Source organism: Lissotriton helveticus, chromosome 8 (assembly GCF_964261635.1).
Source record: "Lissotriton helveticus chromosome 8, aLisHel1.1, whole genome shotgun sequence".
Classification (NCBI taxonomy): domain Eukaryota; kingdom Metazoa; phylum Chordata; class Amphibia; order Caudata; family Salamandridae; genus Lissotriton; species Lissotriton helveticus.
Genome location: NC_136069.1, coordinates 1,408,189,494 through 1,408,217,099, shown reverse-complemented (window position 1 = coordinate 1,408,217,099; position 27,606 = coordinate 1,408,189,494). Strand labels below are relative to the sequence as shown.

The 27,606-nt window shown below is 46.8% G+C and overlaps 1 protein-coding gene across 1 annotated transcript in view; it reads left to right on the top strand.

The window, feature by feature from the left end:
• The window catches only part of TMPRSS15 (transmembrane serine protease 15), a 1,630,091-nt gene that overhangs the window by 798,279 nt on the left and 804,206 nt on the right, over positions 1-27,606 (top strand). The window contains exon 11 of the mRNA XM_078658360.1: positions 12,495-12,644. Within this exon, the coding sequence (XP_078514486.1) occupies positions 12,495-12,644 (150 nt within the window). The remainder of the gene's footprint in view (positions 1-12,494; positions 12,645-27,606) is intronic.

The window sequence follows — 27,606 nt, the reverse complement described above, 5'->3', positions numbered from 1 at the left end:
CCAGACTCCAAAGAAGTGTTGACTAGGTCAATGATGTTTCTGCTAACGTGAGGGAGGGCTAATTTCAAGACGGACATAGGGGCGGGATCAAGGGGAGAACCGCTCTTTATGGAGTTAAAAAGGGAAGGGAAAAGATCATCACTGAGCGGATGGAAGGAAGCAAGATGGGGTGTGGTAGAGCCGATATCATCCCTCGAAGAAGGGTTGGATTCAACTACTGGAAGTGGAGGGAGAGAGAGAAGAATTTTTTCGATTTTCGTGGCAAATAAATTTGCTAGCTCGTTGCAGCGGGCACCAGATTCTTCAGATGAAAGTACAGGTGTAGGGGGATCAGGGGCCCTTGTCAAAGTTTTTATTATTCTGAACATTTCTCTGGGAGCATTACTAGATTTTTCGATTTTTTCAGCATAAAAAGTGGATTTGGCTATGTTAAGTGCAGTTTTATATTTCTTAATTGTAAGTTTGTATTTGGTTTTTTTCTCCTCGTCGAAATGTTTTCGCCATTGTCTTTCCTCTCGTTTGCATTCCTGTTTAAGGGATCTTAGGTCTGAGTTGAACCATGGCTGTTTATTCGGACCTTTTTTCTTTGAAATGCATTTTTTAGGGAGCACACTATTTAGTGATTGTTCTATCCATTGATTGAAGTCTGTGTTGGCCCTGTCAATATTCTGATTGGCCATAGGTTCGTTCTGCTTCAGAGACTCTATCCAGTCACTGGGTTCTAACTTTGTCCAACACCTACCTAAGGTTTTATGGAGGGGTTGATTGATGCACGGTCTGTTAATTTTCCATGAGAAGAGTATTACCATATGGTCTGACCAAGGAATAGAGTATGGTACAGATGAAGACATTTCTGCAACATTGGTGAATATTGGATCTAAAAGATTCCCTTTAGAGTGAGTGGGGTGTTGTACAATCAGATTAAGTTGACATGCAGCTAAGTCTTTGGTTAATTCCGTGGCAATAATGTCCAAAGGGTTGTTAAAACGAAGATTCAGGTCTCCTAGCACCATGAAATTAGAGACCATGGTGGCTGATTCAAGAATTGTTTCAATTAGCCCTTCTATAAACTGACCAATCTGGCCAGGAGGACGGTAGATTAAGAGACCGGAAATTGAGAGTTCTGGGGAGTAAGAGATGGAAAATTGTGTACTCTCGTAGTCTGGGATAGTGCTGTTGATTAGGCGACAAACTAAGTGTTCCCTATATAAAATGGCGATCCCTCCACCAGCTTTAAGTTCTCGATCTTTGTGTTGGATCAGATATTCAGCGGGTAGGGCCTGGACAATGTCGGGGCCAGAGGACGTGCCAAGCCACGTTTCTGTTAAAAATAGAATGTCCACGTTTAAATCTCCAATCAGTGGTGAGATTTCCGTGGAGTGCTTAGGTAAAGAGCGGCAGTTAACCAGTGCCATCTTTAAAGTAGTATCTACTAACCTATTTTTAGGGGATAGTATAGTTTTAGTAATGGCCTCTGTGGCCCTAAAAGAGCAGTTACTACAAGAGAAGTAGCCAAGCTCAAGGTCCATCGAGTGACTGCATGATGATGGAAGTATCCTATTGAGCGAGAGTAGTGACGAGCGGGAGTGTGTTAAAGGGCATGGGGCTAGTATACCAGGGGTCTTAGGCCCTGGGCCCGATAGTGCGCGAACGGGCGCAAACGGGCATGACTCTGGCACGACTCCGGCGCAGGTCCGGCGCGTCCGCTGTACGCGTCCGCTGTGCGGAGTCATGACAGTTCTTTTTATAGCGCTGCTAGAGCGCGCGATTCGCCTGGCCCACACCCAATATGGCCGCCAAGTTCGAATCCCTGCCCTCGGCGTCGATGCTCAGCCGAGGGCGGTCCGGGTAGGGGAGGGGCCCAGAGCGCTTAGGAGCGCTTGAGGAGTCTCTATTCTATAGCGCTTTTTAATCAAGCGCTAAAGAAACACGCTAGAAAATGCAAGTTATTTTCTTAAAAAGTGCTTTTTGATCAAGCACGGGCAGACAGAGTTAACAAATACAATTCCTAGGGTGTCAAGGCAAAAGTAAAAGAAAGAGACCTCCTGGCTTTCCGCCTCAGGAGGGAAAAGAGTTCTTCTGATGGTAATCAGGATATTAAGATCTCCACAAATGATGCCATGTTAGACCTGGCATCTTTGGCGTGGTTTTACCCTATCTTTTTGCCTCTACCTCCTGGATTTTTGATGCTGTGCTGGATTTCGTTTTTGCTGGTTTAGATGCTTTGGACACTCTGCCACTGCTGATCAGTGCCAGAGTGTAAGTGCTCCCTATGTAAAGTGTTATTCTGATTGGATATACATGTTTGGCATATTTGTATCACCATGAAGTCCCTAGTAAAGTGCACTGGGTGTGCCAGGGCTGGTGATGACAAATGCTACTTGTGGGCCTGCAGCACTGATTGTGCCACCCACAGCAGTAGACCTAAAATGATGTCTCAGGCTTGACACTGCAGTGCCTGTGTGCAGTTTAGAAACTGCCATGTCCTCCTGGTCAGTGTCCCCACTGACCAGGCCTAACCCTTCCCTTTTTGTGCGCATCAGTCACCCCTATGGAAGGCCCAAGGTACCCCCCTGGGCAAGGTGCAGTGTATGTAAAAGGTAGAGCATGTACTAGTGCAGGTGACATGCTCTGATAGTGAATGGCAGCCATTTTCGTTTTCACTATTGTAAGGCTATCTTGCTCCATAGATTAACATGGGGGATGCTGGCTACAGTGGTTAACAGCATATCTTCCCATAGGAACAAGATAGGACATAAGTATCTAGTATCCCTGAACTCAGAATTTAATAACACATCTTTTAGGAAAGGTTGTTTTTAAATCCTGTGTTTGAGAACAGCACTTTTAGAAAGTTGCTGTTCTCTTGTCTGACCTTTCTGTGTGCCTTGGCCTGTTTGTGGATTGACTGTCTGGTTTAAGAGTGACAGAGGCTGGGGATGCCCCAGGAGGCTGGCTGAGTCAACCCTAGGCTGAATGACTGCATTTGCAACTGGAGTGGTGGGAGGAGTTAGCATCTGGGCCTGAATAGGGCTGTGCCTGCCTTCCACAATGCTGGCTCCACCTCCTGCTGGGCGGCTGACGACCCTGCCCCTCACTCTGAAAGGAAAGAAGAAGCCAGTAAAACAAAGTACTCAGGAGACACCCAGAACTGGTTCAGACCGGGCTCAGGGCCCACATGCACAAAGAGAACAAAGACTTTTAGGGGTATAAGTACAGGACCCCTGACAACAGAAAACTAGATCATCCTGGAATCAAGAAGGAACCTCTGCCAAGGAGAACGCTGAAACTGAAGAAGGAAGACAGTCCTGCTGTTGCTCTGCTGGACTGACCTGCTGTTGCTTTGCTGCCAATGAGAGAGGAGGACTTTGCTGTGGTGCTGTGTCCCCTGTCTTGAAGGAATCTCCAAGGGCCTGAGAAGAGCTGGCTCCCTGTTCTGAAGTCCAAGGAACAAAAGGACTTCACCCCCAGCTTTCCTGAACTCTGCTGAGAGAGTTCTGTCCTTCCTAGAGTTCTTGATCCAGTTGTGGGGCCTCTGGAAGTTGTACCTGTGCTGGGAAGCTTGAAACTAAGCTTGAGAAACTTTTGCAATTGAAAAGTGTTGCATCGCTCGCTTGCGGAGCGCATCCCCGACAGTGCGAGAAGATTCCCGCCACTACGAAGGTCGAGATCGTCGCAGCGTCTGTTGCCGCTGCCAGAGCCATCGCATCCTTCGCTTGCGGGACGCACCAGACCGGTGCGGGAAAGTCGAACATCGCTGCGAGTGTCGTCACAGAGCCTGTCGTCGCTGGATGAGATCGCCGCACCGCTTGCTGGCGGACCGCATCACGTCGCTGCGAGCATCATCGCAGAGCCATCGCATCGAGGAGCTGCGAGAGAGTGGATCACCGCTGGATCGCGCATCGTCGCCCCGGAGATCGTCGCAGCCCCTACGAGATCGTCGCATCGTGCCTTTGCGAGAACAAACTTCCTATGGAACCTACGCACCGGAATCCACACAAGTGGCCTTCCTCCCCATACAGACCAGATTCATCGCAACATGCCCGCTGCTGAAGCGGGGCTGTCGCAAACGCCTCCCAGGGTCTCAGGAGCAACGCATCGCATGTGTTCCACCGCACCAGCTTCTGCTTTTGGAACTTTGTTGCAACTAAAAGGTACTGTGAGTAAACGTGACGCAACTGTGAACTTTTCACGCATCTGTGGATTATTCTATTGCAACGTAGAGAATTCTATCACAACCTAAAGAATTGTTTCGCAACCTTAAGAACTCTTTTGAAACCATATTCTTGAACTGTGTATGTTGGATTTTTGTCGTTTTGGTCTTGTATAGTTTAGATTAAAATACCTTTATTTTTCTAAACTGTTGTGGAGTCAGTTTGTGGTGTTTTCACTGTGTTACTGTGAGTGTTGGTACAAATACTTTACACATTGCCTCTGGTTAGCCTAGACTGCTGGTGCCAAGCTACCTAGAGGGTGAGCAGGGGTTATCTCAGAGGGTTTCCTCCTTGCCCTGACTAGAAGCAAGGGTCCCTATTTGGACAGTGGTACCTACCCCTGCCAACTGGAGACCCCCAGTTCTAACATGCCAGTTCCCACATCTCTAGCCAGAGGTTTTTGGAACCATCTATAGATCGTCACCTGTGCCCAATAAAGTGTCATGCACTCTGAAAATGTGACGCAGGAGTGGCTTGTAAAAACTCATCCTATCGATCTGGCTATTTTGCATCCTGCTGATGGCTTTGAAGGTAATCTCTTCAAAAAGTAGATTTTGCATGTTTGGAGTTGGCCTGTGCCTTCTCGCATACACTCATCTCCTCAACACTAACCTGACATCTCAGGTCTGCCTGGGACGTCTCTTCTCCACCCCGATCCAGGTTTGCAGGGGAACCAAACCAGGTGTTCCCTCTCACCATTACTTTTCGCCTGTGCGATGGAACCCCTAGCCATTTGCCTTCAGGATGAAGGCCACGCCTGGTGGATCCCCCGGAGGACAGGTAACATGTGTTGTCTCTGTACGCTGACTACCTCCTTATCAAGTTGAATGACATCACCTCTGACCGCTCCCCACTTCAAGGCACACTTGATGAGTTTGCTAGAGCAACAGGATTGCAGGGAATCTGAGATAAGTAGGCAATACACCCACTGCATCCTGACCAACCACTGTGATCCATACACTCGGGTGCAACTGTTGCTGATCTCTTTCTAAATGGCCAGCTCCTTCCAATTGACGAAGTAGTGTCAGGCTATGATCTACCCCGGGGCACAATCTCTTAGATCTACAACTCATGCACACACACCATACTATGTGGGGCACCTGCAGCACATCTCGTACTACAAACTATACGTACAATGGGTGGCAGATGCCATCTTGTTACCTGGCTGTACTAAGCCATCCGCGACGTAACAATGCTGTCCCTGGACACACTTTGACATATATGGAAAAATTAGTTTGAGTGCACATTGCATGACAAAGAATGGAAAATAGCTTTGGAATTCCTTCAGCAGGTATCCAGCAACTCCTGATACAAAAACCTTCCACTTTTCATGCTGCACCACGCATACCTTACCCCTACTCAGATAAAATATTTTTTTACACAGAGCAGGTGCATGCTGCCCACGTTGCCAGGTCTTAGGGGCAGATTTAATGCATATGTTCTGGTCCTGTCCAGTCCTCTGTAATTTCTGGGATAAGGTGCATGCTGTGTGGCGACAGGTCACATAGCTCACTGACATCCACACCTGGGAAGCATGCTCCCTTGGCATCTTCAAGCGGCGCAAAGTAGGTTCGCGCTTCACCTCTTTGACGCCCCTCTTTGTGAGGCACACACTCACATTGGCACTCCACAGTGACCCCCTGACAGCCTGGTATGGAGTGGTCCATAAGTGGAGAACTGCGGAAGAGGACACCTTCTGGTATGAAGTGGTCAGGGGCGTAACACAGGCCCCCGCAGCCCACAAGGTGCGGGGGACCCGAAGCTCCAGGGGGCCAGGGGGCCCCCTCGGCACTGCACTCTGTCCGGAGAGCTCCTAATTGAGCCCCGGAGGGGGGCCCTCAACATACCTTGCAGGGAGGCCCCCTCAATTTTCGTTACGCCAGTGGAAGTGGTCCAAGGCATCCGCAAACGACCCATCTCTTCACAATGGGCTACCCTCCCCTCACAGTTTTTGCAATATACTTGGAAAGTCAATCTTCCCCATAGCGCCCTGAGCTTCTTCTACATCTGGAGATCCCGGCCATACTGTCAACGTAAAAACATCTCATATTTGAGTTTTCCATACCCCGCTGTGCCCCCTTCGTCCCCTCCATACGTTCTTCTCACTCCCAGTTTACAAGCCCTACCTAACATTAAAGAGCTAGAAAACGTTCTGCTCTTGTGCTAGAATGCATTATGCTTGAAATGTATACTTCTGTCTTTTCGTCTTCTACTTGATGGACTTGCTTGCAACTCCTCTATCTGAGCTCAGCAGTTGCGGTTCTGTACACGCAAGAATGCCTCCACTGGTTTGCAATGTCGACTGTATCAGTTCTCATGTTTCTGAATCTCAATAAAAATGAATTAAAGAAACTATTTAAGAAATCCTACTTCGTAGAGTTTCACACATATGCAAGTTTAGTACACTATTAATTTGGACAGACCATTAACTCTCATATCGATAAAAGATCCCTAGACACGCATAGAAGTTGTATCTATAAATTGTATATTACTTCGGAAAGAAATAGTTTTGAGTGTTTTTTTATGTCAGAAATGAAAACGTATCTATATGGCTGGAATACATTATTTGGGGATAGGTACCAAACATGTGCTTTTGAATGCTGATGAGCCTATTTTTGTGCACACCAATGTTGACCAAATGTGAGCTTCTGCCACAGATTGGTCCTTAAACTAAGCAGACCTTCGGATCAATGCTCCACACTAAGAAGTCTTTTACCTCATACATGAGGAGTATCCTGTTGGAGTCCATATGGACTACAATAATGGCCACATTGGTAACCTTTAAAAGCCAATATTCATAATCTTACCACACATTAGGTGACCTAGAAAGCTGAAGAGCTAGCAAACAGATCTCATTGGGACTACATACTAACAAGCAATATGGACAAGGATATACAAATAGAGCAGAAAGTAAGTCAACTATGGGTAACTAATGGAAGTGCCAGTGTCAAGTTAAGAATTGTGTGGGCCCCTGGCTGATAACATTTTGGGGGGACTCTGTTCGCAACAACTTTGACCATTATTTCTCGTTTTCTGCAAATTAAAATTCTATGTTACCCAACAAAATGGGATGCGATAAAGGTTGAGATACAGCAATATGCATATGTGACCTAGAGCGAAAGTCCACCTTCCCAGGGGGGCCTGCATGGTAGGGACCATAGGCAATTGCCCACTTTGCCCACGCCTTGAAACGTCTCGCGTGAAGCGCTGGTTTTTAAAATCCAAAAGTTATTGTAAAATGAGGAAAGTAGTTCAAATATCCCCTGGGACCATTGTCTTTTCATTGTATATAATTTTATGTTACCCTGAAGTCAAGGCACAATTAACATATCAAAAAGAATATTTTATACATAATTGCTCAAGGTTCGATGTGACAATATCACATGAAATTGTGAATGCCTTTTTTAACTACTATAGTCATTTTCTTTGTACCACGAACAAAAAATGCTCAAATCCTGACTAGCAAGAAGTATGCTTGCAATAAATACCTTTGTTGCTTAAAATCATCCCTTTGCCTTTAACCTACGGAAAAACATAGGTATGCAGGAGTGATTGTGCTAGACTAAAGTTGTTGTTACAGAAAGGGTTGAGACAATTATGGCATTTTATTCAGTATCCACGCACTGTTCTAAACTAGGACACCTGTCCTTTTTGCATAAAACTATAGCTTATGCCAAACGAAAGGCATGGTGGGGCCAGTCACCAAATCAGCATCCAATTATTATTTCAAATTGCAAACTGTGAAATATTAGAGCACAAAGGTCTCTGTAGCGGAAACAAATGCGACAACTGTAGAAAGTGTAAAAAACACAACTAAATAGTGGACGAGGACTAACATTTTCAATATAAGTGAGGAAGGACTTAAACAAATATTTTCAAGAGCTTATCGCCACAGGAACGTCACTTTTTATGACATTCCTGTGGCGATAAGCACTTTGGCCTATTATCAAGGAGGCGTTAAGCCACTTAACATGGCTTAATGCCGCCTTGCGAATAAGGCCACCTTTCAATCAGCACTTAGCGTGAAAGGGGCATGTAATGGGTGTCGTGGTGGGCGTTCTACCGCAAAACACCTCTTACTTTTTTATGCCGCCCCTTATTATAATGTAGACTTACCCTCAATTGTAGGATAGTCCTGCCTCACCTCTACCTGGCTCTTGTGGGGAACTAAAACTTTTTGTTAAACCTTTTGTTAAACCTTTGTGTAAATTCGTTTTTAGACCACCTAGATGCTTCCTAAATGGGAATTTTCCATCTTCTAAGTCATATTTATGATGGCAGCTCTCTGGCACTTTATGCATTCTTCTACACATATTGTTACCAAGTCAACTCTAACTAGGTACTTGGTTCCTTTTTTTACAACTTATAAAGTATTAGTATTTTGTCAAACTCAGGGTTTGTTTACACTCTTGTTTGAGGTAGTTGCTATGTTTTCTGAGAAATAAGAGAACAGTGCACCTCTTTCAGTCACTGATGTTATTTCCCGTAGAGCGGGGCCTCCCTCCAGAGTAGCCAGCCAGGTAGAGGTGAGGCAGGACTATCCGACAATTGAGGGTAAGTTTACTGTTCATATGACTATGTTTATAGCATATATACATGCAACACAGAGAAAAAAATAGACGGTATGCATTATATTACATGGGATAACTTAGCAAAGTGTATGTCTCTCTCTTTCTTTCTATTTCAAATTTACAGATACCTGGGTATGACCTGACAGACAAATGATACGCAGGAATACCGGTGGTGTATAATATTTTATTATTTTTTCATCATGAGTTTCACTTGAGTGCAGCAGCATATACACATAATAACATTCTGGTCCTGAAGAAAGCCGCAGATACTTTGCAATAGATCGTTAGGCTGAAACATGTCGACCTTTAAGTGACAGTGGTTTATATCCATACCACTGAGCTGTTCCTTTTTAACCCTGACAGGTAGAACACATTAATAAAGTTGTGTGGTGATTCTACTTAGCCAGTTTTAAATCTCACTTATTCACTCCTTCACACAGCGCTGCTTACCTCGCTACACCCCACATCTCATCTATGGGATTACCATCCTTCTCTCATAAAACATCTCTAAGCTCCTTCTTTAAACACCGAAGTAGCAGCTTCCAGTATTGACTAGGTTTTCAGCACTGGTAAGGAGGACCCATATGATGAAGCATGTCACCTTCGGGTGAGTGAGGGTTCTTATCCTTAAGGGATGTCTTTCCCATTTCTTTAATTTAATGTTTTTTCCAGTAGATTGATTTTGAGAGAGACGCCTACTTGCATATACACACATGTTAAAAAAGACTATACGGGTATCATTAGGTATTGAAAACCTGGTCTTAACCTGGCGAAATGAGGAGAAATTATTAATTTCTCCTAGTTTTTGCTGTTTCTATGTGTGTTGCATTCTGCAGCAAACATAGAAACAGCAAATCACCATTAGTGCAAGGGTGCCTCCGTTGGCGCTTGGCATCTGAATTTAGGGCCAGTGCTAGGGAAAACACAAGGGTGTACCATATTATTGTAAACACAGTGCAAAATACGTACAGTGATACTGAATAGAGAGATACAGAATCAGAGGTAAAGGTAGGCAGAGAGAGGGAGAGAGGTTGTGATCAATAGAATAGAAAGAGTTCAAACAGAGAGAAATGTCACCTTTCCAGGGGGCCATTGAAAAATGGGGGCCCTGGGCAAATGCCCGCTGTGCCCATGCCTTGAAACATTTCTGCCTCAACTTGGGAGTCTGCAATTTTCCAATAGTTTATGACTGACATTTAGAACAAGCCATTGACAATTCAATCTTAGAAGTCAGTAAATGTTTTCCAACTTGTAAATGTGATTTGTACATAGAAATAACAGTACAGGAAGTAGAGGCATAGTTATGTATGGTTACCTCATAGAGGTGGGTGAACCAACAGATTAAGAGGGAGAGCCGAGCCAGAGCCGGGCCAAAGGTCTGGCTCGGTTTTTAGAGATTATGCAAGAGCTGAGCCCTAAAATGTTTGCTATGTAAATCACTCAACTAGCATGATGTAAAATATGATTAAGCAACTTCAAAATTCAAGAAGGGATATTTCCTTAACATGTGAAGCTTTGACATTAGTAAATCACATTAAAAGTGATAGTTTGTAAATATTAACCATTTGTGCACTAAAAGTCAAGTTAATTGTCATGTAAACACTGTACTTGGCCCAGAGTATTTTAGAGCAACCTTATTGTCTATTAAATCAAGCACAGTAGGTTTTTGTGTAACTGGTTTTCTGAACTCACATATTTAAAAGTGCTTTCCTATATGGTAATGAAGAAGAAAACTTTTTGGTAAAAGAAAATACTTGCCTAAGGTCACACAATTCAAGCAGGGAAGCCGCAATTTAGCTGTGTTTTCTGGTTTCACTTTGTGCAAGTCACCAAGCAAATGGGTAACTATTTGCCTTTCCTTATGTTAAGGCTTTATTTCTACCTCTTTGTGTCTTTTTCTGCAATTTGTATATAGCATGAGCTCGACCCAAAGTGGTTGGAGCGCTTTACCAAAATGTTTACTATATTACACAAGATCACATTGATTGTTTATAGGTAGGAGAAGATTTAATGCCTTACTACAAGTTTAGCAGTCCATAGGACCACCAAACTTGTAGTGTGGGTGCGATGGCGGTCAAGGACCACCAAACTTGTGTTTCGACTGCCGTATTGAACTGTGAGAGGACTGCCACAGCGGACAGGGATCCGCGATCCCAGGTGCTGGCACTGCAGTCTTGAGGCTGCAATGTGCTTGACAGTGTCACACCACCAAGCATATTATGAGTTTCCTCACTGTGACCCTAACCAATGCAGAGAGCCCGAACTGGAAAGGATGACGGAAAGGAAACAAAAGCGCCCTCTTTCCTCTGGGCCAAGGATGCATGCAGGAGGCACATAGTGGGCCTCTCTGTCTTCATGCACTCCCTTTCTTGAACGGCATGGACTTCACAGTCCATGCCGTGCAGAAATGGGCTTTGGAGTTCCCATTGCGGTTTTTTAAAGGACTGCCCACCCTACCACGATGAAACTGTCAGCCCTGTTTGGTGGCGTGGGAGCAGCACAGTGGTGTGGGAGCCTGTCCCACACCGCCAAACTCATATTCATGCCCAAAGTTATTTGCCCAGAAACACAAGATATTGAGCCAACGCTAAGACTCTAGCCTGCTCGTCAGTTCCTCCCTTAACCGCATCGCTGCGGCGGCTATTCCGCTGCAGCGCTAAGGGGGCGGTGCGGCCGCGCAGCAGGCGCATGCTGGTGACGGAACCGCTCCGTCATCAGCCGGGCTGTGCTCATGATGGAGCGATTCCGTCAAGGCCCCGCCCGCTCAATAGAACACCCAGCACAGGCGCGGAATCCGCGCCGCGCAGGCGCGGCGGCAGGGCCATGACGGAACCGCTCCGTCATCAGCACAGCGCCACCGCAGCTGATGATGGAGCGGTTCCGTCATCAGCATCGAAAGGGTTAATGCTGCTACCCTAGTAGAGGAAGGCAGACAGACAGTAGCATAACAGAGAAGTACAGGTCCAGGGTGGTGTGCTGTCAATAAGGTGACTAGAAATCATTGGGGTTCATGCATGAAAGGATGATTAAAGTCACATATGGCTGAGAGGAACCCATCAGACCGCCCTTTATGGCCGAATTTCATCATGATGATGAAAGATAACTTGAGCTTCACTCTCGTTTTCTCTTCGAAGTCACTCAAAAAACCTTGGTGAAAAAACATCCTCGTAATCCACCGTTAACCTTTCTATAATTCTATATATTACCATTGTGTGACACACCCAAGAACTCAGGCACATTTTCGATTAACTTTCTGTTTCAAAGATGACTGGTACAAGTTCTTTGCTCCGACCACCTGATTGCGTCAGGTTTGATTAAAAGAAAACCCACAAACAAAGAATTTAATTTGGCTTCAACCAAATTAGATCGCATTTATCGCTGTCTTCCTCGTGTTCATGGGTACTGTGTCCTTCCCTGACTTGGCTTGCTCTTTGCCTCTCTAATGTCCTTGTGCCCACTCGTTTCACTTCTTTAGCATGTAGTGCACGTATCTGTACTGATTAGCACAGGTTCAACATTACTCAGTAAAGGGGTTCTCCATACAAGCCTTCTTTTCTGCGATTGTGATTTATCAGAATGTATTGATATCTGATGGTGGATGTTTCTGTTGTACGTGTTCCTGATGCAAATAGTATACATCATTATTACTGTACATCAGACACTTTCCAAGTAACACAGCTGGTTTCTAATTGCTCAATAATTGTATCTACAGATGAAGAGAAAATTAACTGTAATTTTGAAAATGGATTTTGTTACTGGATACAAGATCTGAATGATAATGGTGAATGGGAGCGGTTTAATGGACCTTCCTATCCTCCCACGTCGGGACCTATTTTTGATCACACGCTTGGCAATGAATCAGGTAAGGACGAATGAGCAGTAAAGCAAGAAAATCATTTCATGTTTCCTCTCCAGGTGACTTCTGAAATGTGAAACCTGCACAAGATTATTTTAAACCACTTTTTATTTCGTGTTGAATTTTACAGACACGTTTTAGGTTTTCAAGTTCTTTAATTATTCGCAAATTCTCTAAATTTACATGTTTGAATTAACACATTTGCAGAGCTGTTTTGTCAGTAACGTGATAAAAATGCTGTTAGAATTGGAACAGTGATGGGGCGCATAATATATGTCAAATCATTCCAGAAGTATGGGGAAGAAATACATTCCTTGAACATGTGCAGCAACATTTTTTAATGGCTTATATTAAGGAATATTGAAGTTTATTATCAGGCATGACAAAGAAACTTTGGGGGATATGTACAATGAAGTGGTGGAGTCTGGCGTTAGCCTCCTGGGCTTAATGACACGCTCCGCCACTTCGGAAACGCAAGGCTGCACCATATTTACAAGAATGTTGTTCAGCCTTGCGTTTCCCCCGGCGATGCCGCTAAGTTAAGTTTACCAACTTAGCGCCAGCGCAGGCACCCTTGAACCAGAGTGCAATGGCGTCTGTGTGCAGAGGAGGATTGGTTATGTGTAGGAAGTTGTCCCTTCCTGCACATAAACAATCTTAAAATGCTATTTTGTAACTTTCATGTGTGCTGCTTCATGCAGCAAAAATGAAAGTTGTAACCTCTGTCCAGGCAGCACTCTCCCTGGCAGCTCCGCCAGCTGATCCACGCCGCATCAAGCCCCAGCAGCAGAGTTCACGCCTCGCGCCCGACTCTGCCACAGATTTCCGTGTCTGTTGTATTTTAGCGCTTCTGACATCAGCGCTTGTGGGATTAGTGTACTGTGTGATAAATTAGTTGTTTTTCCTTCTTAGGGCTTACAGGTTGTGCACTTTAATTCCAGTGCCGTAGCACCTTGCCGCCTCCCGCCCCCAAGCCCCGGTGATCTCGCCCCTTAGCACTGCCCCCACCAGACCCCCGCCCGCCTCCTCTTCGATCCCGCCCTCCTCCCCTTGATAACGGCGACCGCTGCGGGGGAGCGCGTGTGCTTACCAGACCTCGGTCCAGGCAGCACTCCCCCCGGCAGCTCCGTCAGCTGATCCACGCTGCATCAAGCCCCAGCAGCAGAGTTCACGGCTCACGCCCGACTCTGCCACAGGTTTCCGTGTCTGTTGTATTTCAGCGCTTCTGACATCAGCGCTTGTGGGATTAGTGTACTGTGTGATTATTTTGTTGTTTTTCCTTCTTAGGGCTTACAGGTTGTGCACTTTACTTCCAGCGCCGTAGCGCCTTGCCACCTCCTGATAGAACGCGCAGGTCACACGCCTTAGTTTACTATGCTCACCTGGGCCCATAAAACAACACAACTATTTGTGAGTTTAATCAGGTAACCTGTGCACTTACTCTCATCAGTGATTTATGAATTTCATTTAGGACCTATACCATTGACTTATCAATCCTTGTCATCGGTACCTAAAGTCCTAAGGGATCAAAAGGAGTTAGAATAATAGGTAAAATAATAACATTTGCACTCATATAATAACCACAAACTCGGGAAAGGTTTAAACTCTTTATCTAAATTTCTTAAAAGTCTTAATCCAAATATTAAACCTCAGAAATTTTTCAATCAAGAAAATAATGATTAGAATGAAAATATGCAGAGATTTTATAAAGCAAACTTTACGCATTTGACATTAGGGTGGGAAGAGAAAAGGAAACAGTACAATGACATACCCACATTGATAATTTACCTAATATGGCGTGAAGAACTAACCCTGGCCTTGGGTCAGTTTAAAGGACAGAACCTCGAAAGTTCAGGGACCATAAAGGCAAGCAGGTGCAGATCAGAAGCAGGACAGGTAAAGCCAAATTGGATCAGGACAGGACCACCACAGGCTAAGACCGGCACCCGCAGTTAAAGTTGCAACGCCTGCGTTACTCCCTCTCTGCAGCTAACAGCCAGAACCCGGTATGAGTTATCGATCTCTCTGACAAAGTGCTTTGCCAGCACTTCAGCTCCCAAACCCTGATCTGGGTTTCGAACCTTCTGACAGAGGGCTCCGCCAGCACCTCTGCTCCCGATCACCTATTGAGTCCATTGGGTCAGTGACAGGTCAGCTGTTCGGACAAGTCAGACAAAAAACTAACTAAGCCTACCCTAGTTATACTTTCCTCCAGGTCAGTGGATCACCCCCCAATGTTGCAAGTGTGAGGATCCCTAATTTTGATTGGACAAAAGGATGAGGAGAGGTCATCTCACCATACAAAAATGAAACTTTTAGAATGAATATTAATGTTTGTGTTCCCGCCCATCAATTAATTTTCTCATGTATGGTTTATCCCACCCAGCAATGAATGTTCCAATATTGGTTACATTTTAGTCCAGTTAAGAATTCTGCGTCCTCCGTAAGGGTCAGGAGGTAAGATTCCCACAGGCATCTTCTAGCAAGTTGGCTCTTTGGCAGCATTTCAAAGGTCATTCTGCTTCATGGACTTTGTGATTTGTGCGCTGTCACAATTTCTCCAAGATGGAGTTCAGCAATAGGCGTCAGGCACAAATTGATTTACATGTAAGAATAGAAAAGAAACAGTTTGAGAACATAGAATAAATGAATACACTGTATACCCCTGATCTCTACTCTATTCCCATTACTTTATATTTAACTATTGCGTTAGAGTTAAGCAGAACAAACAGCTTAGCAAAAGCAGCAGTGCAAGCTTCATGCAGGCTATAACACAGAGCAGCCATCTTATTTCTAGTGCGCAGAAGCAAGTTTCCCACCAAGCGAAAGATACGTCATGTCACGTGAGTAAGACAGACGCATGCGCAGTAGAAAATCCCCGTAGCAGCAGCCATTTTAGTGCAAGCGGATTATAGTTAGTAAAAGCACATTGAAAAGCCTCCCTTGGATACTAGTTGTGTCATGTAATGCAATTTTTAGTACACGAAACATGTTAATTAGTACATTAACGTTATGTCGAGAGGACTGAAAACAAGCAAGTCGCGTTACGTGCGAATCCTTGTTCCATCAATCCCGCCCCCAAGCCCCGGTGATCTCACCCCTTACCCCCGCCCCACCAGACTCCCACCCGCCTCCTCTTAGATCCCGCCCCCCTCCCCTTGATAACGGTGACCGCAGCGGGGGAGCGTGTGTGCTGACCAGACCTCGGTCCAGGCAGTACTCTCCCCGGCAGCTCCGCCAGCTGATCCATGCCGCATGAAGCCCCAGCAGCAGAGTTCGCGCCTCGCGCCCGACTCTGCCACAGATTTCCGTGTCTGTTGTATTTCAGCGCTTCTGACATCAGCGCTTGTGGGATTAGTGTACTGTGGGATTATTTTGTTGTTTTTCCTTCTTAGGGCTTACAGGTTGTGCACTTTACTTCCAACGCTGAAGCGCCTTGCCTCCTCCCTCCCCCGAGCCCCGGTGATCTTGCCTCTTAGCCCTGCCCCCACCAGACTCCCACCCGCCTCCTCTTCGATTCCGCCCCCTCCCCTTGATAATAGTGACTGCTGCTCGGTCCCGCAGAGGACGTGCCGCTGGTGTGCCCGTCCGTGCTGGACGGCGCCCAGCGCCTGGATCCCTGGTCCGCCAGGCCTCCACCGCTACACCTTCACCTGCCTTTTCGCACTCAAATCCATCCACCTCGAGCACTGCGTACGAGCATCACCCTACAACACACATGGAGCCTTCTCGTGCACCCACTGCCGAAGCACAATTTTCTGCAGACGCCACACACATAGCCAGCAAAGTACCGCCTGCCACCAAACCCGCCAGCACCATCAACTGCATCCTTCTCAACGTAGGCTCCCTGCATCAGCACACCATAGAGATATGGGACCTCCTGGACACTCTTGCCCTGACGTCGCCTTCTTCACTGAGACCTGGACTAACACAAGCTCCGGACCTGACATTGCCACAGCTATACCAGAAGGCTACAAGCTCCAGAGGATAGATCGCCCAAACCACCCGGGGGGAGGGATCGCCATCGTACACAAAACGTCCTTCCAACTCTTCATCCCCAGCCCGAGCAGCACTCTTCCCAACTTAGAACACCTCCACTTCCAGATCCACACCAACCCCAGGACAATGCTACGGGGCACGCTCATCTACAAACCACGAGGACCTCGCACCAAACCCATTACCACCATCACAGAACTCGCCGCATCCCACCCCATCACCTCCATGGACTATATTCTACTCAGGGATCTAAATTTTCATTTCGAGAACCTCCAGAACCCGATTCCAACGCGCTACTTGAGATTCTCGCCAACCTGGGACTCAATCAACTTGTAAACACACACACCCACATAGCTGGACCCACTCTGGACCCCATTTTCGCTGAAGGGCTGAACATCCGGTTCACCCACACCACCCGACACTCCTGGACAGACCACCACTGCATCCATTTCTCTTTTACTTCCAGCACCGCACCCAAACCAGCTCTGCGCCTCCCTCAACGGAACGTTAGCAAAATCACCGCAGACCTCCTTAACACCACCCTCCTCCATGACCCCCCCCAGCAACCGCCGACCCCGACGCCGCTGCCAAGGAACTTCACCTGTGGATTGCCAGCTGCGCTGATAAACTAGCCCCCCTCCGCCAGCCTACCATTAAACGCCCAGCGATAGCTGCTTGGTTCACCACCAAACTCCAAGAGGCCAGGCGCACCTGCAGGCGCCTCGAGAAAGCATGGAGGAACCAGAAGACCACTGAAGCCCACACCAACCACAAGGTCGCCATGCCGAACTATCACCAGCTGAAAAGGAACACCAAAATAACCTTCATCAGGGAAAAATCAACGCCAATGCAGCCAACACAAGCGAACTCTTCAATGTCATCAAGCATCTCACCGAACCCTCTTGCGAAGCCACTGACATCACACCCTCCCAAGACCTATGCAACAAGCTCAGCACCGTCTTCCACCAGAAGATCATGACCCTTTACAACAACTTCAATGAAACAACAAACACTTTCACCCCTACGACCAATACCACCACCGAACCAACTATCACCACCTGGACCACCGCTCCCGTTGAACTTATTGCCGCCACCATGATGAAAACTCATTCAGGAGCCCCCACGGACCCCTGACCCCGCACATCTTCCACAGAGCCTCTACGGCCATGGCAGCGCAAGTAGCCTGCACCATCAACTTTTCCCTGACCTCGGGCAACTGCCCCATGGACTGGAAACGCGCGGATATGAAGTCCCTCCTCAAAAAACCATCGGCCGACCCTACCGACCTCAAGAACTACCGACACACCTCCCTTTCGCTGCCAAAGTCACAGAAAGGCTTGTGAACACCCAGCTGACAACCTTCATCAAAGACAACCACATACTGGACCCCTCCCAATCCGGCTTCCGCAACAACCACTGCACAGAGACAGCCCTGATCGCCGCCACCACCGATGACATCTCTGCTGCTCGACCAGGGCCACACCGCATCCCTCATCCTCCTGGACCTCTCAGCAGCTTTCGACACTGTCTCACACCGCACACTAACCACCAGGCTCCACAACGCGGGAATTCAGGGAGACGCCCTCAGCTGGATCCGATCCTTCCTCTCCAACAGAACACAGAGGGTCATGCTTCCCCACTTCCTCTCCAAACCCTCCGGCACCGTCTGCGGAGTCCCGCAAGGATCTTCTCTGAGCCCTTCCCTTTTCAACATCTACATGGCCCCCATCGCCGCCATTGTCAGACAGCACGGACTTAGCATTGTTTCCTACGCTGCCGACACCCAGCTCATCCTCTCCCTCATCAGCAACCCAGAAGACACCCGACTCAGCTTCCAAGTGGGGATGAAAAACGTGGCTACCTAGATGAAGGACAGCTGCCTTAAACTCAACTCCGAAAAGACCGAGTTCTCATCTTCGGACCCCGCCCCACAGCCTGGAATGACTCCTGGTGGCCTACCGCCCTCGGTCCCCCGCCAACCCCAACGGACCACGCTTGGAACCTCAGCATAGTCCTCGACTCCTCCCTCTCCATGAACCGCCAAATCACCGCTATCTCCTCCACCAGTTTCAACTGCCTCCGAATCCTATGTAAGACCTTCAAATGGATCCCCCAGACTGCAGAAAGACCGTCACCCACGCACTCATCACCAGCAGGCTCGACTACAGCAACTGCCTCTACGTCGGAATAAACAAATCCCTACTATGCAAACTCCAAACCATTCAAAACGCTGCCGCCAGGCTAATCCTAGGGACACTGCGCCAGGAACACATAACTCCACACCTGCGAGAACACCACTAGCTCCCTATTGAGAAAAGGGTCACCTACAAACTACACATGCATGCCTTCAAATCCCTGCATAACATCAGACCCAAATACCTTAACAACCGAATGAGCTTCCACGAACCCAAGAGGAACCCATGTTCAGCCGACCTCGCCCTGGCAGTGGTCCCCTGCATCCACCGAAGCAGAGCTGGTGGGAGATCCTTCTCCTACACCGCAGCCACAGCATGGAACACTCTCCCAGTAGAAATAAGACGCTCTCCAACCCTGCACGCCTACAGACGGGCTCTCAAGACCTGGCTTTTTACCTAACCCGAGCAGTCCCACCTTTCCCTCCCCCAGCGCCTTGAGACCCTCACGGGTGAGTAGCGTGCTTTACCAACCCCTGATTGATTGATTGATTAAAATGGCATTTTTAAAAAAAGGTTTGTTTATGTACAAGAAGGGGCACCTTCCTGAACAAACCATGACATTTTGCACAAGGCAGCACACATGGAAAAAGCAAAAACGAGGAGAAATAATGCATTTCTCCTCATTTCGCCATCTTTTAAGACCAGGATTTTCCACCCTTTTACATAGGGGGCAGTGTCAAATAGAATAGGTGTTGCGGTGGAATGCCCACCACAACACCCACTGCATACCCCTTTCACGCTAAACATAGCGTGAAAGGGTGCCTTATGTACAAGGCAGCGTTAAGCCACGTTAAGTGGCTTAATGCTGCCTTGTACATAAGGCAAGCCCCCTATCGCCACAGGAACATCACAAAAAGTGACGTTCCCATGGCGATATGGGCTTGTACATATGTCCTTTTGTGTCATGATGTTTTTTCTTGCTTGTCACATTCAACTTTTTCACGGTTACATCACTCCGAACTCTCCCATGAAATTTAATAACGTATTTAAGTGACTCAACACTTGCTAAAATATATATATATATAAGTAACTTAGACATTCTTCAGTTTACTTATGATTTATCACACATTTATGGTTCAGTGAATCAGGTATAGGTTTTACATGAGTTATATTGCCTTTACATTAAACGTATTCCCAAAGAAGACTGTCAATTAGTGTCATTATATCTGAAGTGCCTATTCGGTACCTATCATGTTTTGGTAGGTATCTTAGATAGCAAAAATACAAATCGTTGAGAAGTCCCTTGGTCAGCAATGAAAACACTTATTCACAATGTTCTAGAATACCCATTTCACGAATAAAATAAAGCTATCTGATGAAGCAATTCAATTATTGAGAATAATACAGACATCAAAGCTTGCATCATGAAAAACTATTCCAATTTGCCACATCGCAAAATTCAATCAGATTTGTATTTCGTTTTCAATCCCACTACCAATTGCTTCCTCTAATGGACAGTGCGTGACTATTTTCTCTTCCTTTCTTCGACTTTTAGTTTCAATAATCCAAATAACATGATCAGAAAAGTTGCTTTAAAGTATAAACAGTACCGATTTTCATCAAGCTGCATTGTAGAGAACATTTGTAAACCCAAGGGCCAGGGAAGCAAGAATATTTCGACTGTATTTGAATATGATATGGTCAACACCCGAATTACATAAACAGACTTGCGTGGACCGTAGGCCAAATTACATGAACAAACATATGTCTACAGTATAGTATTCAAATTTGTCGATAATGGAATCTGATGTTGTTATTTGGTGATAGGGTTGATTATATAGTACTTTGATGTTTGGACCATATTGCGCAATATAATGTATTTTTCCTTATATCGTACAATACGCAGTACGCCAGTAATAATTACCCTGCACGACATAATCAAATAACGCAGATAGTTTTTACCATAGACACAAACCTGATCTTAATGAATGTCAATGATATAGCTAATATGACATGGCTTCAATCCTTTATATAGCCATGTTGCTTCAATCCTCCAATTAGGAAGTAGATGGATACTGTCTTCTTTGCTACTTTTAGGACTAAGGCGCATATTTACAAGGAGTTAACACAACCAGAACATCATTTTTTCCGACATTCTGGTGGCGTTTACTCCTTCACCTTATTTACAAGGCAGCGTTAAGCCGTTTAAAATGGCTTAACGCCACTTTGTAAATAAAGCCCCTGTCACGCAGCCCTTAGCGTAAATGGGGCGTGCAATGAGTCTTGCAGTGACCATTCGGCTGCAACACCTATTGCTTTTTTACGCTGTCCCATATTTACAAGGTATGGGGCAGCTTTCAAAATACCACCGGGGAATACCTGGTCTTAAGCAGGCGATACAAGGAGCAATGTTTTATTTCTCCTCGTATTTTGCTCTTTCCACATGTGTTGCATTCTTCAGCACACATAGATAGACCAAATTGCCTGTGTAGATTGTGTATGTGCTGGAAGGTGGCCCTTCCTGAACATAAGCAATTGCCCCTGCAAAGCAGCCAGCCTAGCAAAATGGTGCTAGGGTGCCTGTGCTGAAGCTAGGCAGCTTTTTTAGCATCAGTGTTATGGGTAACGCAGGGGTGCGCCACATTCTTGTGACTACGGTGCATTCTCGTATTTTGAAACTGTCAAAGCATGCTGTTACCAATTTTGGCATAACACCACACTCCACCTGTTTCTTGTAAATATGCACCCCAGTATTCTTAATCCAAACCAAAATATGCTGCACTGGGCATCTTGCACGTTAACAAGGCAAGCTTTGATACCTTAGAAAAAGATATTAAGCACTGATTCTAAGCTTGTCAGAATCCTGGGGCTGTATCACTGATACAGGCAATTAATTTTTGTTTTTAAAAGTTGTGCCCGGTGTAAGCAAGGAAAATGCGCTGTATTAAGATGAATGCTCTGGGGACAGCTCATTCATGTGAAAAACAGAGCAGATCTTTTGAAGAGGGGTTAAATATCCCCATTCAGGCTGCTGCAGTAAGTGATTGCACCCGCCTGCAAAGGGATGTCCGAGGTGGTACATGAGACCCCTTTTCGACCCTCCAGAGGGCTGCCATCAGGGTGCTCACTCTTATCTTATCTTATCTTAGGGGGAATTTGTATAGCGCGCTGACACCGAGAGGTTTCCTGGCGGTGGCTGAGTGCAGGTGAGATGGAGAGACGAGGGTCTAGCCAGTCTGTGTGAAGAGGTGGGTTTTCAAAAGTTTTCTAAAAGCCAAGAGGGAATTGGCAGATTTAAGAGAGAGAGGTAACTGGTTCCAGAGGGCGGGGGCTAGGGAGGCAAATCTCCGACCGCCGGTCTTTTTTAATTTGGTAGCAGGGACAGCTAGCAAGAGGCGATGGGAGGAACGAAGATTACGTGCTGGACAGTAGGGGATGACCAATGATTTGAGAAAAGCAGGGGAGGACCCAAACACAACTTTGAAGTTCAGGCAGCCGATCTTAAATGCGGTCCTCTGCTCTACCGGTAGCCAGTGAAGTCTGTGAAGCAGAGGTCTCGCAGATTGCCACTTCGGGGTTTTGTAGGCCAGCCTTGCCGCTTGGTTCAGTACAATCTGGAGCCTACTAAGGAGGAATTTAGGTAGGCCGTAGTACAGGGAGTTTGAGAAATCCAAGCGGGAGAGTACCAGGGCAATCAGGACTTGTATCAGGGCCTCTGGTGTCAGGAGATGGGAGACTTTCCTGATCTTTCTGAGCTGGAACATACATGAGGACACAACCGCACCGATCTGAGGCTTAAGAGAAAGGTCCGAGTCAATTATGACCCCGAGGCTCTTTGCTGACTTAGCCGGGGCGGGCGGGGAACCAAGCTCAGTTGGCCAGAACTGTGGGCCCTAGTGGGTAAGACTGTTTCCTGGGAGGATTAACTCAGTCTTCCCCGGGTTCAATTTGAGCTGATGGGAGTTCATCCAATGTTGGATGTGTAGCATCACTGCTTGACAGTCGAGGGCTGCATTGGGGGTGTTAAGCGGAAAAATGATTTGCAGATCGTCTGCATAGTTGAATACGGTGATATTCCACCTCTTCAAGGAAAAGATAAGCGGCTGAAGATAGAGATTAGAAAGCAGAGGGGACAGGGAAGATCCCTGAGGCACTCCGCAGGTAGATGGGACCTGTGCGGCTGTGAAAGGACCGAGCCAGACCGCCTGCAATCTACCCGACAAGAAGGATTTGAGCCCGGCAGAGGCCAGGCCTCGGATGCCGGCTTGCTCGGCACGGTGGATAAGGATGTTGTGGTCCACCGTGTCAAACGCAGCCGACAGATCCAACAGGACAAGCGCCTGTGATGTCCCTTTATCGGCATTGGCCCTAAGAGTATCCATGACTGCCAGGATCACAGCCTCGGTGGAATGGGCTGGTCTGAACCCAGCCTGGTTGGGTTCGAGGAAGTTAGAGCGCTCGATGAATTCAGATAAGCAGCTCGTAACATGTGCCTCCAGGAGTTTGGATAGGTAGGGCAAGAGAGAAATAGGCCGATAGTTGGCAAGGTCGTCCGGGTCAGCGTGCACCCCCTTTTAGGTGGCGCACTGTCAGTGCACCTCCTGACAGTTTCTTTGCCTCTGCACCCTTGTCTTACAGCGCAGGTGCAGAGGCAAAGGGATTTTCTCATTTGCATCGGGCCTGCCCCCATATAAATGAGTGGCACAACAAATGTATGACTAATAATCAATACAACCTGTGTTAATTAATAACAAATAAAGGGTTGAAGGAGGGTGTCCGAAAGAGAAACGACTCTACACCATCTTAAGGTGTAGAGTCGTTTCTCTTTCGGACACCCTCCTTCAACCCTTTATTTGTTATTAATTAACACAGGTTGTATTGATTATTAGTCATACATTTGTTGTGCCACTGGAACCATTGTTTCCGATATAAAGTACATACCCTGGCTCCTTAGTGGGTAGGGTTTTCTTGTTTCCCCTGTGGCCCATATAAATGAGGGCAGGCCTTTTGATGATAGCACTGGCGCTTTGGGTGGGCCATTGCTATCGATATTACAGAAGGAGACACACAAGCATCGGCAACCCCTTATGTAATACCAACGTGGCCCGGGTGCGCTAAGTTGGGGTCCCGGGGCACTTCCGCAATACAGCTTCTATATCACTGGATAAATAATGATACCCTGCAAGTCAGTATTTATTAGGTATGATAAATAGCAACTGTTAACAGTTTCTGTGGAATAACAGGCAGATTGTGGTTCTTACTGTGCCAAAATCCGCACAGTAGGTAAATAATTTCCTCTGCTACAATTTAAGGATGTAACATACCCTATCATTAATACTTGTGTTAAATACTACTTGTTGAAGTCCTTGAAATAATAGCAAACTCCAGAGCAGGGAAGGCACAAGAATCTTTATTCTGATCATCCACTCTCCTCAAACTGGATTCTCAATATTCTATCTTGAACCCTAACAGAATGTTCCCAAGGAGCAGGAGAGGGGATGGGAGGCGGAATATACCAAAAGGGCAGTATGCTAAACTACTCTAAGATTACAATACATCTCCTTATACAGGGGGAAACACAAAAACAATGAGGCACAACAATCGAGGAAATGTCTACGAGTCTATCTTTACTCCATATCTGTCCATTTTCCAGGTGAACAACGATCTTGTTGTCCTTTTCCACTCGTAGGGAAGCATGGTACTTGCTGGACCCAGGTTGCACATGAGAGGGTTTCTTGACCACCACAGGGGTACCTGCCTTGTACTTGTGGTCCTTGACTCCCTGTTTTTTGTAATACCAACTTTTATACTTTTATTGGAGAAGATGAATTTTCTCCTTACACTGGTCAGGATTAGGCATTACTCTTTTACCACCCTCCAACCACCTGGGGTTCATTTGGGTGCTGGGTTCCCTCCCTCTAAGGGACACAAAGGGGGATACTCCTGTGATAAGGTTGGGTGTGGTGTGGTATGCCCAAATGCACTCTCTTAGGACATCTTCTACATTGAATCCATTGGTGAAGGTCAATTGAATGTGTTCTGTCACCATACAATTCACCCTCTCTACCAGACCATTCATTTCGGACAGTAAAGTGTAGTTTTCTCATGTCTTATGTTTAAATCCTTCAAGAATTTCTTTATTGTCGCCAAAGTAAATTGGACCTTATTTTCCGTTACGATGGTGGCTGGTATGCCTTCATAGCCAAAAATATTTTTGGGGGGTTTGAGATGTCTTTTATTGATTTTCCACAAAAGAACAAATGAGCCAGTGTGCTCCACAATCATCGGGTAACAACTCGGCATAGTACTATCGTGCAATTGGCAAAAGGAACAATACACTTGAATACAAAACCCCCCTCCCCAACCCCCTTTCCCCTCTCCTCTCCTCCTCCTCAAAGAAAAAGGTGAACTTGCGAAATAGGGATAGTGCAGCCCAATAGGTAGGCCCAGAACAGCTAAGGATCAAGTGTGTCAGGAGTGGGCGCAAGTGGGGGATCTGTCAAACATAGTATTCTAAGTTATTTGGGACATGTGAGTTCTGTAAAGTCAGATTGCAAAAGTGGTACAAGAGGGGCCCAGAGTTCTTGGAAGGAGGCCTCAGGGTTGGTCAGGGAAAGAGAAATCTTTTCCATCCCCAGACTGGACCACAATTTGTGTAACCAGCCTAGTCGAGTGGGAAGCATCGTGGAGCCCCAGTGTGTTAGGACGTTCTGTACTGCTGCTCCTAAAATCAGGGCCATTTGTTTGCCTCTCCAAGAGTGAAGCGGGAAGGTGAGGGCGTTGGGGAGGCCAAGAAGGATATATGCTGGGAATCTTGGGATCTGTGTATCGAAGTGGGAGTCAATCTCGTCTAGTATTTGTGATCAATATGTCCCCAGGGAAGGGCAGTCCCAGAGCAAGTGAGTAAGAGTGCCCAGCGTGCCACAACCTCTCCTGCACAAGGGGCTATGTGAGGGATTGCTCCTATGGAGCCGTACAGGTGTCAAATACCAATAAGTGGCCAATTTGGTGGCCGTTTCAATGGACGCCACATTGCCAGCCGTGCGACGGGCCCGATGGTAGATGTCCTTCCATTCCTTTGATAAGAGTTCCCTTCCCAGTTCACCCTCCCACCGCAATTGTCCTGAGGTTTTCGCAGTGTCTGGGAGGGCCCTCATAAATTTGTACAGGTCTGACATCAGCCGTGCATGGCTGTGCCTCGAGATTAACCACCTCTCAAATGATGTAAGTAGCCTCTCCGCACCCTCACACACCCCCTCCTGCAATACACAATGTCTAATCTATAGTTCATTATATCGTTCCGTTTCGGGAAGCCCAAGATCAGTGCGGAACTCCTCAAATGGGTGAAGGCCCAAAAGATCAGAGAAATGCCCGATGGAGCGAGTAGCGTCTGTCGTCCAATGATGAAAGTCTCTATAGTCAAGGCCATGTGTAAAGCCCTGGTTCTTCACAATGGGTGTGATAGGGAACGGGAATGTTGTAAGGCCTCTAGCAGTCACAGTCCTGACCCAAGCTGCCATAATGGGCCGGGTCACCTCTGATAGATATAAACTGCGATGTCAACTCTGACGGGGAAGAAAGGGGACCCCCCCAAAGAGTGCGAGCTGCAAGAGCTCTGTCCAAAAATAACCAATGTTTCTCGGACTCAGGTCGAGGCCATTCTACCAATGCCCGTCAAGATGTGATGGCGTCCTGGACCCATTGAAGTCCCGCTGAAGGAGTTCCAGCGTCTCAGGCTCCAGGGACAAGCTAAGAGCTTGCGACTTATACACATTTAGCTGAAAGCCCAATGCCAGGGCGAATGGAGCTAATTCGTTCAAGAAGGATAGCAGGGACTCTCGAGGACGCTCCAGGGTCGCCACCACGTCATCGGCATAAAGACAAAGTTTGTGCCCAGACCCCCCGAAAAACACCCCTCGGATCGATGGGTCCTCCCGAATACGTTGGGCTAGGGGCTCCATATATAGGACAAATAGCAGCAGTGACAGCGGACAGCCCTGCCTAGTCCCCCTACGTATTGGAAAGGCCACTGATGCCACCCCCTTCACCCGCACTGTAGCTGTAGGATTTGCATAGCACTGGAAGATCCAGGTTATGAAACGATCAGGAAGGCCAAAGTGAATCAAGGTTGCTCGGAGATACGGCCAATGGACCCTGTCGAACGCCTTCTCGGCGTCGACAGAGAGGATCAAGCGTTCCGCCAGGAAGCGCTCGGAGTGATCCATCAGATTGAGAAGTCGTTTTGTATTATCCGAGTATTGTCATCTGGAGACAAAGCCTGATTGATCCAGGTCTATCAAGCCGGCAAGATATTTGGAAAGTCGCGTCGCCAAAATGCCGGTAAATATCTTTAAGTCCACATTAAGAAGTGATACTGGACGGTACGAGCCACAGAAACGGTGATCCTTCCCAGGCTTAGGTATTACAGTTATTAAGGACTCTAATATAGAGAAAGGGAAGGGAGAAGACCCTGTTGATCCGATGGAATTAAAAACATGTGTAAGAATAGGGGCCAACTTTCCACAACATTTCTTATAAAACCCTGAAGAGAACCCATCGGGGATGGGAGATTTGTTATGCTTAAGATGGGCAATCGCAGAGATAACCTCCTCCACTCGAATGGGGGCCTCCAGCTCCGCTGCGTGGGACGGTAGCAGTGTGGAAGTGGCTGCTCTCTGTAAGTACCGAGTCGGTTCAGTGTCAGGCAATACCTGAGCCAAGTATAATGATGCATAAAAGTGCCTAAAAGCTTCAACAATCGTCGTGTCTTCGCTACAGTCCCGCCCCCCAGAGTCCTGTATCAATGTCATTTTTGCGCTTGTCACTGGGCATGGAGG